Genomic DNA, 17,119 nt, shown 5'->3' with positions numbered 1-17,119 from the left:
TATTGTTGGGTTGCTGCAATTGTGCTTATCTAATTTTCCTTTTTTTTTCCCTTCTTATGCTAGTTTGGTATCTAATTTCTGCAAGACATGTTACAGTAGGCGACTTTGTTGTTTAGAAGCAGCTAAGTGGTTCATTGTTGATTTGAGCCCCGCGGTAGTATTGGGTTAGTGTCAAATTTGTTTATAGTTAGGTATCTTAGTGTCTGTTTTCAATTATATGAAGGGTTGTTATATGCTTTGTGGTTGATTCTGGCAAATGAGTAAGTAGAATTGTTGTTAAATCAGTGTAGGGATTTTTTTATTGTTGCATAAATTTGGGAAATGCATTTTATAATAGCACTGGATGGTAATGTTTTCTTGTGTTTTATGGTTGATTTTGGCTTCAACACTTCTCTGGTCATTTTTTAAATTTCTCTAACTTGAATTAGTTCTGAAGAAGATAAGTTTTATCTTTGAAAGCTCTTGTATTTAGGGTCTTATAGAGCTTTCCTTTAATTTAGCTTCTTAGAATCGTTAGTGGCACATATTTTTGTTTATTATCTTCGAACAGTATTTAGTGTTTACTTAGAATCTATTACTGACTTTGACTTTTGAGAAATAGCTGTTGATATTGAAATTATGCTTACAATAGCTCAGATTTTTGCAAGTTTAAATTAATGCTCTTAGAATTACAAAATCTTTCGGTCTTTTCTTTATGTTGAATTTTGGATACTGCCCAAATTCTTCCGTACAAGTAGGATATATAACTTTTGATTTCCGAAGTCTGCTTTATCTGCGGTTGTTGTGACCAAAGATATATGACTTTGATTTCCGAAAGCTGCTTTATCTGCGGTTGTTATGATGAAAGATAGATTTCTGAGAGCTGCTTTATCTGGGGTTATTATGTTCAAATAATTTTGTGACTGGGTTTTTCGGCATGTTCTATATTCCTGTCAAACCCAACTGCTGGGATTATTTTTCTTGGAGTACTAAATAATTCTTTTGGAGAATAAACAGTTAATTTTAGTAGAGTTATTTGACGGTTATTAGTACTATGTTATAAATTTTGTCTGTCTGGTTGGTGCAAGAATGTGAACCAAAACAAGATGGTTTCGATTTTTAATGCTTCTATAGAGAGTTATCTCTGTGGTTGCGTAGGTTTCTGCTTATGTGCATTGTTGGGAGGGAGTGTAAATTAGTTTATTTTATTTGAATTTATTTGAAACGAATATTCTAAGATCTGTGGTATCTTTTTCTTTTTTTTTTCGCATTTTAGTTTTAGGGTAAGAGTGAGGAGTTCTAATTTATTTCGGAAGACTAAGGGGATTATAATGATGTCAATGCCTACTTAAATAGACAAGTGAGGCCCGGGGCAGAAGATGAGAAGGAAGCAGCCAGCGGAATGCCGAGCTTTGATTCTCAGTTTTCCAATTCCGAAAAACTGTAAATTTCTTCTTTTGTCTGCTATCTGCTTTCTATTTTGTGCAAATTTTTTATCCCATTTTTCTCCCTTAAAATTTTTCTCTGTGAGGGAAAAAATGGAGGGGCTGATGTCTGGTGAATTGTATAAACGACAGCTGTGTCCTCCCTTGTGCATAATCTGAATTTAACAAATAGATGGCCAAGTTTGTGGTTCCCTGATATATTAGTTGGATGGGGATTAATTTCTTTTCAGGAAGCTATTTAACTATTCTTTTGTAGTATATGAGGTGCATACTTAAGCATTTAGTTTCTAGGCTGGCACATCTACCTGTTGTGTAGTTAATCAGATTGAATTGGTTGTTTAAGTTTTTAATTCTTTCAAATGTTTTGAGGCTAAGAGAGACACAAAATTTTCATTTCAAAAGAATTTTGATGTTCTGAACTAAGATTCTGTGGCATGATTAATATACTTTTGTGTTTGGGAAGGGAGGATAGCCAAGACACTCCAGAGATGTATTGTCTTGCCTCTTCTATGGGTATTATGGTTGGAAGGAAACAATCGTATTTCTTGTGAAGATAGATAAGAAAACAGAGGAGGCTTGTGGGGGAGAATCCATCCCTCCACTATGCTTTGGCTTCAATCTCAAGGGGATTTATTGATTAATTTTTTGGTTTCTTCAAACATTAATTGTGAAGGGGTTTTGGGATTTTTGTATGGGTTTATTATTTTTCTGGATTTGAAAAGGTCTGAAGATACTTGTTGCTCACAAATAGGTTTCTTGAGATGAGCTTTTTTATAGTTTTTTCCCTTTCTTTCTCTTTTTTTATTTAATTATTATTTTTTTAATCTTCATGGACATCCAGTCAGCATATGTTTTGCTTAATTTTTAAATTTTTTACTTTCTCTAATTATGATCTTGTAGTATTATTTTGATAGTTTCTTTTGCCTGGTGGATAGGTTTTGTCGAATTTGAGTTTTTGTTCTTAGTCTGCCGTTGAATCATTGTTAATGCAGTAGTTGTATTGTACTCTATAACCTGAAATTTTAATAAAGTGTGACTTTCAGTTGCACAGAGGGCACTACAATCCAGTCTAATCGTGGGTCTAATTTGGGGGCATTTGAGCAATCAGTTGGATTTCGCTTAGGAGATGCTGTCAACCTGACTGGAAGTAAGTATTTAGTCAATCAATATTTATAGATCAATAGTTTTGCATCTTGTATAATTTCATTTAAGAGTTATATATATTGATTCTAGTGATACAGCTGATGCTTTTTTCTTTTTTCTCCTTTTTGCCGGAGTTTTCACACTTTATGTGATCTTTCCATTTTGTTCTTTAAACATTCTGTTATATTGTATTATAATTGACAGAAAAGCGTCAACGCTGAAGAAACTAGTTTGGCATTTTTCTGGTGGTATCATAAGAAAGCCTTGCTCTCTGATCTTTCCACTAGACTTAAAATATAATGGATATAAAACACTCTCAATTTGTGGCTATTCTTCTGATGCAGATCCAGGAGCCTAAATTACATATTTATGAAAACAAAAGATCATTTCATGATCTTGTAGTATTGCAAATTCTCATTCCCAAAACGAATTTTCCCTCATATTAATTAAATCACAGTAAACTGTGCTTGTAGTTGCGGTTGTGTTTGATTGATGAGCCATACGTTTGAGATTTGAAAATCAACAAGATATTCATTCTGGCATTTTGTTTCTGTTAGAATTCGTAAAGTTAGTTATTTGTAAAGTTAGTTTTTTTTCTCCTATTTCTAGGAAAGAGTTATGATGTGTCAATGGGATTTTGTTTCTGTTATAATTCATAAAGTAAGTTATTTTTCTTCTATTTCTGAGTAAGAGTAATGGTGTTGATGTAGACACTGTTCTTAATTCAACCAAAGCAAGTGGCCAGGCAAATACTTCTGATCCCCTCCAAATTGTCACTTTTGATAAGGTAAATTCCATATCAACTTTTAAGCAACTATTCTTGAATTTCATCGCATTTGTGATGGCCTTTCACATAACTCCATGTCATTTTTTATCTCTTGATTTGTTATTACTTTGTTTCTCAACTGGAACAGTCACCAACTGCATCTAACTTCAACCTTTCGACCATCCAAGTGGAGTCTCATAGGCTGCCATTTGAAAAGAATCATCGATCAAATCTGGTTTCTATTTCTAGTGGTAATACAGAGAATTGGGGAGAATCTAATATGGCTGATGCTAGTCCGAGGACCGATATCTCGACAGATGCAGACACAGATGAAAAAAATCAAAGGGTACTGTCAAAGTCTTCATTTCCAAAGTTTTGTTCAAACACTTATTTTATAAAATTTTCTTGTGCAGAACTCTAAATTTATATGAACCATTGCTTTTCTCTTTTTTGATGAAGAGAGACAGTTTGTTTTCCTTTTATTAATTAAAAAATGTGTTGATGTTAAATTATATTAGTGTTGATCTACCACTTAAGCATTCTACATCTGCAGTTTGATAGAGGTCAATCCACTGCTGTTGTAGCCTCTGATTCAAGTGATAGATCAAAGGACAAATTAGATCAGAAGGTAATTATTTTAACTGCATGGGTTTATCTGAGCTTTATATGATTTTGTTTGATGGGGATCTTTTGCCTGATTATTCTATGCAGACTCTTCGAAGACTTGCTCAGAATCGTGAGGCTGCAAGAAAAAGCCGATTAAGGAAGAAAGTATGTGTTTTTCTTTTGTACAATTAACTTCGTAGAATCAATTTGTTTTGTTAAATATTTGAGGATCCAATTAATGGTAATGAAGACCAAGCCCCTGTTGAGAGCATAGTTCCTTGGTACGGTTATATCTTGTGAAAGAATGCTTGTTACTGGCAAGTGGTTGAAACTTAAATTTTTAAAATATATAGATATTGCCTTTGTACTGGTCATCTTCTTGAAAACTAAGCTATCATAAACAAAACTAAAAAACCAATTTCCACAGAATATATTGGTTAATTACATATGAATGACAATGTTTCTCTAATTAGCCACCCGTTTTGCATCAATTACTCTAGTCCTGTTGCTGGAACTATCACATGCTATTTGGAAGCTGAGCATGTCTTTTTGCAGTTTTGCCTGGCTTTTTGTAGTCTCCTGTACTGACTTGCATCCCGGCTTGATTTGTCTGTAGGCATATGTCCAACAGTTGGAGAGTAGTCGTTTGAAGCTGACCCAGCTTGAACAAGAGCTTCAGCGAGCAAGACAGCAGGTTATGTTTGACTATTTCTTCAGTGTTTCTATTTTATTTCTACTTGATCATTTGTTTGGGTGTAATTTAACCTTTTCTTCCCCTCTTGTTCAGGGAATCTTCATATCAAGCTCAGGAGACCAAACCCATTCAATGAGTGGAAATGGTATTCCTTCTTTCTTCTAACTGAAGCAGTGAATGCCTCCTTTAAATGTACTATTTCAAGAGTTTCTTAAGTTTTGAGAACTACAGAAGATTACCTCTACTATCAAAGCTTATAAAAATGACTCTTAGCTTGTTCTTGTTAATGAATATTCTAAATCTCAGAACATGCGTAACCCTATTGTTTAAAGTATGCTACAAGGAATACCTCTCCTCATTGCATGCCTGTGGTTCAATGTCTATATGCATGCTTGACCAAAAAATCTGTTCCTGTTTTTCATTTACATTGCTGTGTATCCTTCTTCTAATGCACTAGTTAAGTCTTTGATGATGAGATCCCTGGCAAGCTATGGTAGTCAGATGTGTTAAGAAAAAATAAAAGCGGCAAATTTACTAGTGAAAGTAGGGGTTCATGCTGGCAGTAAGCAAACCAGGAGTTGTTATATTTTACTGGCTGAGAACGAAAAATATTAGTAACCAGAATAATAATTTTTAATCTTCTAAGTAGTCTTTCTTTTCCCCCTGCCATGTATATGAACTGTTGGATCATTTCAGAAACCACCTAGGAAAACATGTAGTCATTTCAAATGTCATGTAAAACACAATGCAGTTTCCATGGGCTGTGCCGATGACTTCTTTTATATTTCTTGTTTGGGTTGTGTAATGCATGTTCATGTTTAGCCGGTGGTTTACAAAATTATATGCCATTTCATGCATGCCTGTGAGTAGTTTAAAATTTAGGGTGCCATTGTCTTTTCATCAGCTGCTTTTCTTTTTCAACTGTTTTTTAAAAATTAATTACAGTTCATGAACTTGATGATGTTCACTGTTCCTTTTAGGAGCGATGGCATTTGACGTAGAATATGCAAGATGGCTCGAAGAGCAGAACAAACAGATCAATGAGCTTAGATCAGCAGTGAATTCTCATGCAAGTGATACAGAACTTCGTATGGTTGTTGATGGTATAATGGCTCACTATGATGAAATTTTTAGGCTGAAGGCCAATGCAGCTAAAGCTGATGTGTTCCATTTGTTGTCGGGCATGTGGAAAACACCTGCTGAGAGATGTTTTATGTGGCTTGGTGGTTTCCGTTCATCTGAGCTTCTTAAGGTGAGTTCATTGTATCTTAAACTGAAAGATGTTTTTGAAAAGGAAGAGCTAATGAATTAGATTTGCAATCTTATGCAAGTTAGTTAAAAACTGTCTGTGTTTTCTTTCTTTTTCCTCATATTTCTTTAGTATGGTAAAAGATATTCAAGTTTTTTTCATCCTTTTTTTCTGTTCAATGTTATGTAATTAATATTTAATTGGAACAACCAATGTTATATGAAAACTTAACCTGTGTTCAACTTCTTGTGGAAACAACTAATGAAGATGTACTTGTTGAGGCTGGTCAAAGAATGTCCATCATATGTTTTGGTCAAAGAATGTCCATCGTATGTTTGATAACCACTTCATCAAGTAGATAGTGTTGAAATCACATAATTTTTCCCATGCATTAAAATTTTAAAACTAAGGAACTTCATTTATGGAGAATAGTTGGTTGTATTAGAGATATGCGGAAACTGGACAGAGGTGCATATTGAAGTTTGGTTCATTTTGCTTTTATTCATTTGAAAGAGATATGGAGAGGGAGTTGTAAAGGCAAGGTACCTTATTTATAAGTATTGAAGGATCGAGGCAGTGATAGGAGTGTGTGCATGCAAGTCCTCTCTGATAGATGTTACATGGAGGGTACAGCAATGATGATTGCATGTATATCCATTCTCTGTTTCCTTATGTAGATGCTAACACCTATAAATTTGCATTTGTTTAAACTTTTGTGTTTGCATTTTCCGTATTTATCAGTTCATGTTTCTTGTAATTTCAGTGGTTTACAATATAAAATATATTAGATCATCTAAATGTATATTGTCTTCATGATCTTTCTTCCTACTTTTAATGCGAGTAAATCAAACGGTTATGGTGGCAGCTTCTTGTGAATCAGTTGGAGCCTTTGACAGAGCAGCAGCTCGTGGGCATTGGCAACTTGCAGCAGTCCTCCCAACAGGCGGAGGATGCATTGTCTCAAGGGATGGAGGCATTGCAGCAGTCCCTGGCTGAGACACTGTCTAGTGGATCTCTCGGATCCTCAGGTTCTGGGAACGTGGCAAACTATATGGGACAGATGGCCATGGCCATGGGGAAGCTAGGAACTTTGGAGGGGTTTATCCGCCAGGTCCCCCCCTTCCCCCTTTCTCTTTCCAGTAAATCATTTCGTGCTCATTTATCTAATATGAAGTTCCTGATTCAACTGGTTTATGTGAAGTGGAATCTGAATTTTGTAATTGAGCATTATTATGGTTGTCTGTTCCTCTCATTGGGTTATATACCTCATTGTATAGAAGTGTGGTTACTAACTGTTTGAAACATCGAGTATTTTGCTATTAGACCTTTTTCACAGATGATTCTTTTCTTTCATATTAGCTTTTTGGTGTTGGTTTTTATGCTTGTCTTGTGGTGCTTCCTTCTGAAATATACTCTTTTCTCTCTTTCCATAACTAACTGTTTTGGTTGCTTCGTAATGCTAGGCTGACAATCTGCGGCAACAAACATTACAACAAATGCACCGAATATTGACAACGCGCCAGTCCGCTCGTGCACTCCTTGCAATCCATGATTATTTCTCCCGACTACGTGCTCCTAGTTCCCTCGGGAGGGCCCCCCCAAGAGAGGGAAGATGCATTGTGTTTTTTGCCAGGTAGATTTGTGAAATTATGCACCTTGAGAGGGGGGGGGGGGGGGGAAGGAATCTGAATTACATCCTGAAAAAGATAATTGTTCTGTAGTTGTGACAATTTTTCCCCCCTTTATCTGTTTAGATTTTCTTATGTCCTAGATTTTTATACTTTAGTGTTGGTACTGGTTTTTCTGTTAATAGGTCGTACTGGTAGAATTTGTCCATTATTCTCTGAAATGGATATGTATTTCTGTTTATTATTCGCCGCATAATCGTTATCTTCTCTGGGACTCTTGTAAGTTGTAAGTGTTATTCCAGTGTCTGTTGTCATTGTAACCAATGTTTCTCAAATGAATTTGAATGTTTGATGAGATAAAGTTATTAAGTTTTTTTTTCTTTTCTTCTTCTTTTGTTAGTTGAACACTTGTTTAGTACTTTTTTTTTCCGGTTCATAGATGGATTCTTGTTTCATTTGTTTGATTTCTGCTCTATATTAAATGATGGAGACAAATTAAATTCTGTTGGGCAGAAGGTTTTTTTTTTTTCTTTTTTCCGGCTGATTGAATAGAATGATGTTATGTTTATTTACTAGACTAGGAGTGAGGAGTGTGGATACTTACTAAAGTGAAAGTTAGGAGCGCGGATTTTTTCTACTCTAATGTTTACTTACATATTTTAATGGAGACTACTCTTATGGTGGTAGGTGAGAGTGAGAATCTATTCTTACATCTTTTTTTGTCTTTATTTTATTAAATAGTTATATTTAACTAAATAAAATAAATAATATTATATTTATTTAAATAATATTATTATAATATTTTATAAATTAAATTTATTGAAAACAATAATATTAAATTTATTTAAATATAATATTATTATATTTGGTTAAAATAATAATTTACATTAATTTTAAGTTAAAATTGTTTAAAAATAATATTATTATATTTATAAAGAGTTAATAATATTACTGTATTCTATTTTTATTTAAAAATATAATATTATTATATTTATTTTAAAATAATGATATTATATTTATTTGATATTAATAATTAATAATAAATAGTTTATTGTAAGAAAATTAATAATAAAGAGTTTATTGTAAGAAAATATTAATTTTGTACTCTATTATTAATGATAATGCTTCATTTGTGTTGTTCTCATCAATAATTTTTAATTTACATAATTAAAATTAAAATCAATAAAAAAACTATGATTTACATAATTGAGAATATTAATAATAATTATTGTTATTCTACAAATATAATAAATAAATATTTTATTTTTTGAATATATTTTTTACTAATTTTGTAATTAAAAACTACAATTTTTTAAATAAGAGTAAAACTATAATTTGAAATCATTTACTCTCAATCCAAGTAAATATAAACACATAAATTAGATTCTAATTATGATTTCATATATTTATTCTAATATAATTAAACAACTTATTCTCTCTCTATATTCCCAATCTCAGGATCCCCCACTTCTTAAAATTCCTACATCAATCCAAAATGTAAAATACTATCTTATTTGACATAAAAAAAAAAAAAAAAAAGAGGAATAGCATAGCAGTTAGAAGTGTGTATATCTTATAATAACCTATTAATATTAAATACAACAATCTTCAGGTGAAAGATTTCAACGGCTCATATATATTCAACAAATCCATTGTTGATGTAAGTTTATACATCAGCAGTTCCTTGTATGCAAGTCACTTAAATAGCAAGAGGATCATACCCCGCATGTTAAAGGTTACACAAAATTTGTACTCGTGCTTGGCCCGCATTTAGGTTTTATTTGGTATTGAGATATTAATGTATAAAAAAAGTTGCGATTGAAATAAAATTTAATAGTGTATAGTTAGTATGAGTTTTAACTAATAATTTTGACAAATATAGTAATATATATATATTTAATCATACAACTAAGAAGTCTAATCAACTTTGTTTCCGGCCACAATAGTTAATATTTGTTAAACACTTTAATTGTGACTTCTATAGCTGCTTAACCTTAATACCCGACAGAGCTTTAGTATTTAGTTGCGAAAAGCTGTAATTATGAAATCATTTTTTTAATATATGGTGAATATGACTTTTAAATAATAATTTTGACAAAAATAATAAAAATATTATAAGTTTTTCATAATATAAGTGTAGTATAAATTAACTTAACTTTTAATTTCAACAAGTGTTTACGAAACACTTTACCACTGAAGTTTTTAAGTTACAGTCATCTACCAATTACAATATCAAGTATGGCCTTAGTATGTGTTATATATTAAATGGCATTTGTTCTTCTTTTTTTTTTAACATATAAGATTTTGAAGAAATTGAGTACAAACAAAATTCTAGTTTTGTTTCTCATTCCAGCACATTGAGATATTTCTTCATAATAATTTCTTAAAACAATGGGATTGTTCTCTAAAAATTACTCTAAACCCTTTAATTTTAATAAGGATGTGGTTATATGCATTTTAAAATTTACTCTAAACACTCTTTTATTCTATACCACTTGTACATTAAATTTAAAAAGACAAATTTTAGGTCGTACACTTTTACAAATGTCAGAACAGCCCTTTATCAAAACTATTCCATTAATAAGTACTTATTTTTGTTTACAAAAGCCATAAATACATTTTGATTTAGTTAGAGTGACGATTGAAGGGAAGTTTTAATCACGAACCTAGCTTTTACTTTGATGTTCTTCGCTGCACAATATATTAGTCTTGTTAACTGAATTTCTTCATTTTTTAAAAAAACATTTTTTTTTGGGGTCTAATTCAAATCAATTTGCTGTGAGTTGCGATGACGAAGAGGAAAATGTTTAAAATGAATTATTACTTATACGGTGTTAAGTAGTAATACATATTATATAACGTCCTTGATGGTAAATTACTTTAAGGTTATTTTAGTAATATAAAATTAATTGCTCAAAAATATAAATTGGAGTGCATGATTTTTCTATGATGCTATATGAATTTTTACGGTATGGATAATGGAGTCATTATGGACCCTTGGATTTTAAAGTTTTAATTTTCAGTATTGATTTAATTTAGTGGATAAATAGCTAATTACTTAATAAATAGTAGATAATATTCAAGTTCATGAATATAATATTATTTTTTATTATTCCATAAATATTTTTTAAATCACCAACAAAATTAAAAATTAAAACTGCAAAAATATAAATTAATTTAGAGCTGTTAATAACAAATATGCATTATTCAATCTTCAACCACACATGTTATTTTAGACCTATTTTTTTATTTATAATTAGAACAATATAATTTTGAATTCCCACTTTTATTCATTGTCTTTTTCTTTTTCCTTTTTCTTTTTTTGAAATTACTCATTGGTGAAGATTGAGTTGAATTAATTGTTTCAGTATTTATTAATCTAGCAATTTTTTGTTGAAAATGAGATAATAATAAGAAGATAAACTAAGATTGAGTCATGTCAATATCACGATACATATATTTTAAACGGAAATATAGAAGTATTAGTAGACTATACTTGTTTCTTTTTATTATGAGAAATTATCATTGCATCACATTTATTTTACCTTATGTTCATCCAACCACTACAAAATTTTAACATGTACTTTGCACCACCTTTCTTTTTACATTTGTATCAACTAGCCACTTTTGCATTGACACTATTAAATAATTTTAATAAAATGATAATTTTATCCCCAAATAAATTAAAAGACTATTTTATCTTATAAAAACTTTTAAAATTAAAAATTATAATCATAAAAATATCCCTAAATTTAATAAAAAATAAATCCCAAATAGAGGTGCTCAACTGATTTTTACTAAATTTAGATTTTACAAAATTTTAATAATTATTTTCATTAAAATTATAATATACAAAATTTTAATAAAAATAAATGAATTTATTTATTAAAAAATTATAATTTTGTAAAATTTTATTAAAATAACTGAATTTATTCCTTAAAAGAATAAATCCTAAAATTTTAATAATTTAGGGGATTTTTATTAAATCCCTAAATTTTGTAATTATTTTTATAATTATAATTTTATATTAAAATAATTTTTATTAAAAATAAAAATTCTAATTTTGGGATTTATTTTTATTAAATTTAGGGATATTTTTATCATTATAATTTTTTTATTTTTTAAAGTTTTTATAAAATAAAATGGTCTTTTAATTTATTTGGGGGTAAAATTATTTAATAGTGTTAATGCAAAAGTGGCTAGTTGATACAAATATGAAAAGAAATGTGGTGCAAAGTACATGTTAAAATTTTGTAGTGGTTGGATGAACATAAGACAAAATAAAAGTGGTGCAATGATAATTTTCCTTTTATTATTTAATCTTTAAAAAATATGTTTAACAGATTTGATCATTAGTGAAGTTAAATTCTTAATAAATTGAAATTAAAATATTATCCTAACTAGCTTCTAATTTTATGAACTGTTAATTAAATTTAACAGTAAATATTTGTACTACTATTGATGCTGTAATTTTTTTAAGAGCATCATAAAGTGACCCGCAAGTGCAAATTTTCTCTAAATCCTCTTATTTTAATAATGGGTCAGGTCCCTCTTATTTTAATAATGGGTATGGCTATTTAAACTCACCAAATTACTCACTAAATCATCATTTGAAAATAATTTTTAATTCTTAAAATATCCCCAAAGTAAATTACAATTTTGGACGCTAATTATTAATTTTTAGGAGTTTAAATTTTGTTCATCCAACAAAGTCAAATCAAAAGTTATTTCTACAAATATATGTATGTACAATTTTTTACAACTGAATAATTTGATGATTGGTTTTTCTAAGGTGTTCAAAATTTGTTCAGCAAAAAAATTATATGCAGTGTTTACGTGTACAGATAAAAATAATGGACACGGCTACCATGCAGGGCATAAAATCCCTGTATGGTGCAGGGGCTGCCTTTGACCCGTTGGATTCAGCTTGTTTGAATCCAACGGTTGTGGTTTTAATTTGAAAAATAAAAGAGAAAAAATGAATAAAAGCAGAAAAAAATAAGGCAACCGGTTAAAGGAGTAGCTACAGTACATAAAAAACCCAAGCCATATCTCCTCATCCCGATCGAAATTCACATCTCTCTTTCTCTCTCTCTCTCCGTCACAGTTCTTCAACCACAGTTCGTCACAGCTCTCTCTCTCCATGTCAGTCTTCAACCAAAATGGACTGTTGTTGTGCCTCTGCTTCTCTCGACCAGTGATGTTGCTACTGCTGCGTTTGTGCTCCGTCTCGATTGGTGGTGGTGGTGGTGCTGTTGTTGCTGCTGCTCTCTCTCTCTCTCTCTCTCTCAAGTTGCTCCTATAACGAGATCTGGGCATATATGTTGACGAGATCTAAACATTTATGTTGAGGATCGACATTGGCTCACTGTTATTATTCTTCTATTTGGGTAAATTTTGAGTAATTATTATTTATCTTGTGCATATGATTTCATTATTCTTATATTTCCAAGCTTTTAATTTTCTTTTATTTTGGTGAACAATTTTTCTTTCTTAATTTCTTTAAATCTTTTCTGGGTTTACTTATGTTTGGTGAAATTGGATGTAGGTTTTACTTTTTCATTTTGTGAGGAATTGTCACCAGCTTTTATTTTTGCTAAGTAGGTGGTGGTAATCGAACTAGGGATTTTCGAGCTGCTGCTGCCGATATTATTCAAGTTCGAGCTGCTGCTACTGTCTTCAAGTTCGAGCTGCTGCTACTGTCTTCAAGTTCGAGAGCGGAGACTGTACTACGAGGAGTCGACGACGCGAGAAAGACGGCGAATTAGCTACCTCATCTTCAACTTAAAGGTAAATTTTGGTGGAATTTGAGTTGAAATTGAGTGAGTTTGAGTGGGAAGACGAGGTTTTGAGAGAAAGAAAAGGGGCGCTTGGTTGGCGAGAAAGTGAGAGAAAATTTTTGGATTTGGAAAGTGATGGGTTCTTTGTTTTTACTTCTTTATTGTTCTTTATTGAGTAGATGTTGACGGTACAAGCATTATAATTAAGATTTTCAACGGCAAATATAGAGAAATAGAAGCAAACTTTGATTCAGAGTATGCAGCAGCATTTTTTGGTACTTTTCTTAGTTTTTTTGGGGAAGCATTAGATACTAATTATTGTAGGTTTGTGGTCTGAACAGTAGCTAAAACCTTAACCATAGTTTGAGGTTTCTTTTCTGGAACCATTCATGGTAATTTGAGGCAGAGATTGTGCATCACGTGCAGCATGTCCGTGTCTCTTCAATAGAAAGCTTTCAAGTTTGCAGTCTTACAATGTAATGATTTTCTCTTGATCCCAGTAATGAAAGTAGTTGCTATGTTAAATTCATTTAAAATTATTTTCCTGCCTTTATGCGACTCCTTTTTTTTGGAAATAAAAGGGGTCAATGATTTGGCTTTTATTTGCAGTTAATTTGGTGTGTGTTGTTAATTTTGTGGCGCATAGGTTGTTGTGGCATATCCAAAGAAAAGCACAAATTTGGTGTGTGTTGTTAATTTTATGGCGCATAGGTTGTTGTTGGCGATTATGATGATTTAAGTATCTAATGAACAGTTGAATACAATCATTAAATGGAAAATTGCTCTATTTTCTCCAGGGGTAAAGGTTTCCAATAACTCAGCAAACCCATTTCTCTATTTGTGCTTTTCTTTGGAGCTCTCCTTGGACTGGACTCAATAACTTTTGCAAAACTTGCTGCTGTTTTTATAAGCATGGATGGTGTTGCCATGACGACAGTTGGAAAAACTTGGGCAGTGGATGAATTTCTTAGTGCCTTTGAAGAAGATAAATACGATGTTAATAAGTTGTGCTGAGCTTTTACTTTAAAACTACTTACCTTTCTTCCTCTTTTTATTTGCCGTAAATTTATGCAATATATCAATCTACTTTTTTCCGGAGATGATACTTGTAATAAGATTGTATGATGCACTTAGTGTAATGTACTAGATTTTGGTGGATTTTTATAATATGTAGAAACTATTATGTTTGATATAGAAATTGTTAATTTGATTTATTTTCATTAAATTGTGTTTCCTATAATTACTAAAAAAAATAAATTGATTTAGCGGATGGGAAAATAAGCCTATAAATTTGTGTGGGAATTAATAGAATTAAAAATGGTTGCAAGGTTATTTATAGTGGAGATTTTGGCTATAAAAAGCGCCAGTGGAATATAAGAGCTCTTTCGAATTTATTTGTGAGGCTACTTATTGCAACCACTAGTATTTTACTCATTTTAGTTTTTTTAATCAAACTTACTTGTTAAGTCATATTTTGCTTTAGCACACTTATTTCTTCACTTTAATGGTTCACTTTCACAAATTTTACTCAAATGTGAAAAATTTTAATTTCCACTATAACTTAGTTGAAAGTCATTCATTGGGTTTACTATTTTTTCAAGCCTTAATCAACAAATTGAAGGCATACATTGCTTAACTAGAATTTCAATCATAATTACAAAAAATTAAAACAATTAGGATTATTGATATAATAATTAACAACCAAAAATTAAATATTTATATATTCAATTGTACTTTTCTTTAATAAAAAGTGAGTGCTATATTTCAAAGATTAAAATTAAATATAACACACTAAGAGGCTTTGATAGTTCTCCGACCAAACGAAAGATTTAAAACACTTAAAAGCAAATTCGGATTGGAATATTATTGTTTTGTTGGTTATCTTTATTCATAATACAAATATTTCGAAAGTGATTATATTTATAAAAAATTAGAAGAAAAATGTTTACAAAATAATATTATTGAATGTTTAAAACGAACACTTGTAGTATAAGGTATGACTATTGAAAGATTAAAATCGGTGCACGAAATTAAAGTGACCAGAAGCTTACAAGCCGTAAACGGCTTGCCGGTTTGACTTGAACCGGAAATCCGGTTATGTTCCAGCAAGTCCTTCACTTGAATCCGGTTTTCCGGATATCACAAACCGGCTTGCCGGTTGGATCCAGAAGATATCACGTTAAAATCGGCTTACCGGTTTCCTTAACCGGTTGGCCGAATGAATCCAGAATGCTGCCAAAGTGCAGCTCAAATCCGGATTTACAGAACCGGCTATCCGATTAAATCCAGTGAAGGCCATACGCGAATCCGGATTTCCGGATTGATAATCCGGTTATCCGAATATTGACCCGAGAGCAACCAAAGATAATGCGGCTCACCGATTTGGACAATCCGGTTATCCGGAATTTGTCCCGAGAGAAATCAATAAGAAAAACGGTTTTCCGGATGAGAAGAAGTGGTATACCGGTTTAGACTTGGAAATCTTTTTGTCTCTAATTGAATTTTGGCAAGCTCTTATACTTGTATTACACACACCATTTTATTTTTGGCCTTTTAAAATTGATTAATTTTAAATCATTTTGAGATTAAAAACCTTTCAATAAGCCATTTAATGCATGAAATATAAAATCATAAAATTACAAGCATATCAAGCTATCTAATTCATGAAGCATAGATTCATATAATAACAAACATATCAAGCCATGTAGTAAAACATAAATCAAGATGCAACATTCATCATTCCAACAAACATTAAACAACAAACATGAAACATCTTACTTAAAATATGCAACAGCGAACATAAAATATGAGTACCTTGGTAACAGTGAACATACAACGTCAAACATGAAACGTAGAACAATAAACATGAAACGTGGAACGTAAACATGAAACGGGGGCAAAAAAGAAAAAATTTGGGGTATTTGAAAAATTATTACATGAAACATTAAACAACAAACATGAAACATCTTACTTAAAATATGCAACAGCGAACATAAAATATGAGTACCTCGGTAACAGTGAACATACAACGTCAAACATGAAACGTAGAACAGCAAACATGAAACGTGGAACGTAAACATGAAACGGGGGCAAAAAAGAAAAAATTTGGGGTATTTGAAAAATTATTACATGAAACATTAAACAACAAACATGAAACATCTTACTTAAAATATGCAACAGCGAACATAAAATATGAGTACCTCGATAACAGTGAACATACAACGTCAAACATGAAACGTAGAACAGCAAACATGAAACGTGGAACGTAAACATGAAACGGGGGCAAAAAAGAAAAAATTTGGGGTATTTGAAAAATCAGTACATGAAACATTGCACAACCAACATGAAACATATCACTTAAAATATGCAACAACGAACATAAAATATGAGTCCCTCCGTAACAGTGAACATGAAATATGAGTACCTCAATAACAGTGAACATACAACGTAAAACATGAAACATAGAACATCAAACATGAAACATAGAACGTAAACATGAAACGGGTGCAAAAAAAAAAATTCTGGGGTATTTTGAAAAATCAGTACATGAAACATTGCACAACCAACATGAAACATATCACTTAAAATATGCAACAACGAACATAAAATATGAGTCCCTCCGTAACAGTGAACATGAAACATAAAACATGAAACATATAACATTAAACATGAAACAAAGAACGTAAACATGAAACGGGTGCAAAAAAAAAAATTCCGGGGTATTTTGAAAAATCAGTACATGAAACATTGCACAACCAACATGAAACATATCACTTAAAATATGCAACAACGAACATAAAATATGAGTTCCTCCGTAACAGTGGACATG

At 31.3% G+C, this 17,119-nt stretch overlaps 1 protein-coding gene and 1 long non-coding RNA gene across 5 annotated transcripts in view; both read left to right on the top strand.

Annotated features, from left to right (window-relative positions):
• The window catches only part of LOC18040632 (transcription factor TGA6), a 9,457-nt gene extending 1,568 nt beyond the window's left edge, over positions 1–7,889 (top strand). The window contains exons 2-13 of one of the 4 annotated variants that reach the window (XM_024184142.1): positions 64–164; positions 1,256–1,422; positions 2,456–2,571; positions 3,278–3,354; positions 3,482–3,679; positions 3,887–3,961; positions 4,045–4,104; positions 4,556–4,633; positions 4,727–4,778; positions 5,614–5,885; positions 6,748–6,993; positions 7,346–7,889. In XM_024184142.1, the coding sequence (XP_024039910.1) occupies positions 1,382–1,422; positions 2,456–2,571; positions 3,278–3,354; positions 3,482–3,679; positions 3,887–3,961; positions 4,045–4,104; positions 4,556–4,633; positions 4,727–4,778; positions 5,614–5,885; positions 6,748–6,993; positions 7,346–7,519 (1,389 nt within the window). In that variant the 5' untranslated portion in view covers positions 64–164; positions 1,256–1,381 and the 3' untranslated portion in view covers positions 7,520–7,889. The remainder of the gene's footprint in view (positions 1–63; positions 165–1,255; positions 1,423–2,455; positions 2,572–3,277; positions 3,355–3,481; positions 3,680–3,886; positions 3,962–4,044; positions 4,105–4,555; positions 4,634–4,726; positions 4,779–5,613; positions 5,886–6,747; positions 6,994–7,345) is intronic. The other 3 variants (XM_006432365.2, XM_006432367.2, XM_006432363.2) reach the window with 3 other exon arrangements.
• A 4,661-nt stretch (positions 7,890–12,550) lies between these two features.
• On the top strand, positions 12,551–14,480 carry LOC112098529. Its single transcript, XR_002905631.1, has 3 exons — positions 12,551–12,900; positions 13,115–13,300; positions 14,088–14,480. It is a non-coding gene; the product is annotated as an uncharacterized LOC112098529 (long non-coding RNA).
• Positions 14,481–17,119: the final 2,639 nt, after the last annotated feature.

The sequence above is a fragment of the Citrus clementina genome, unplaced genomic scaffold (genome assembly GCF_000493195.1).
Source record: "Citrus clementina cultivar Clemenules unplaced genomic scaffold, Citrus_clementina_v1.0 scaffold_5, whole genome shotgun sequence".
NCBI lineage: Eukaryota > Viridiplantae > Streptophyta > Magnoliopsida > Sapindales > Rutaceae > Citrus > Citrus x clementina.
This window is presented reverse-complemented; position numbering and strand designations above follow the sequence as displayed.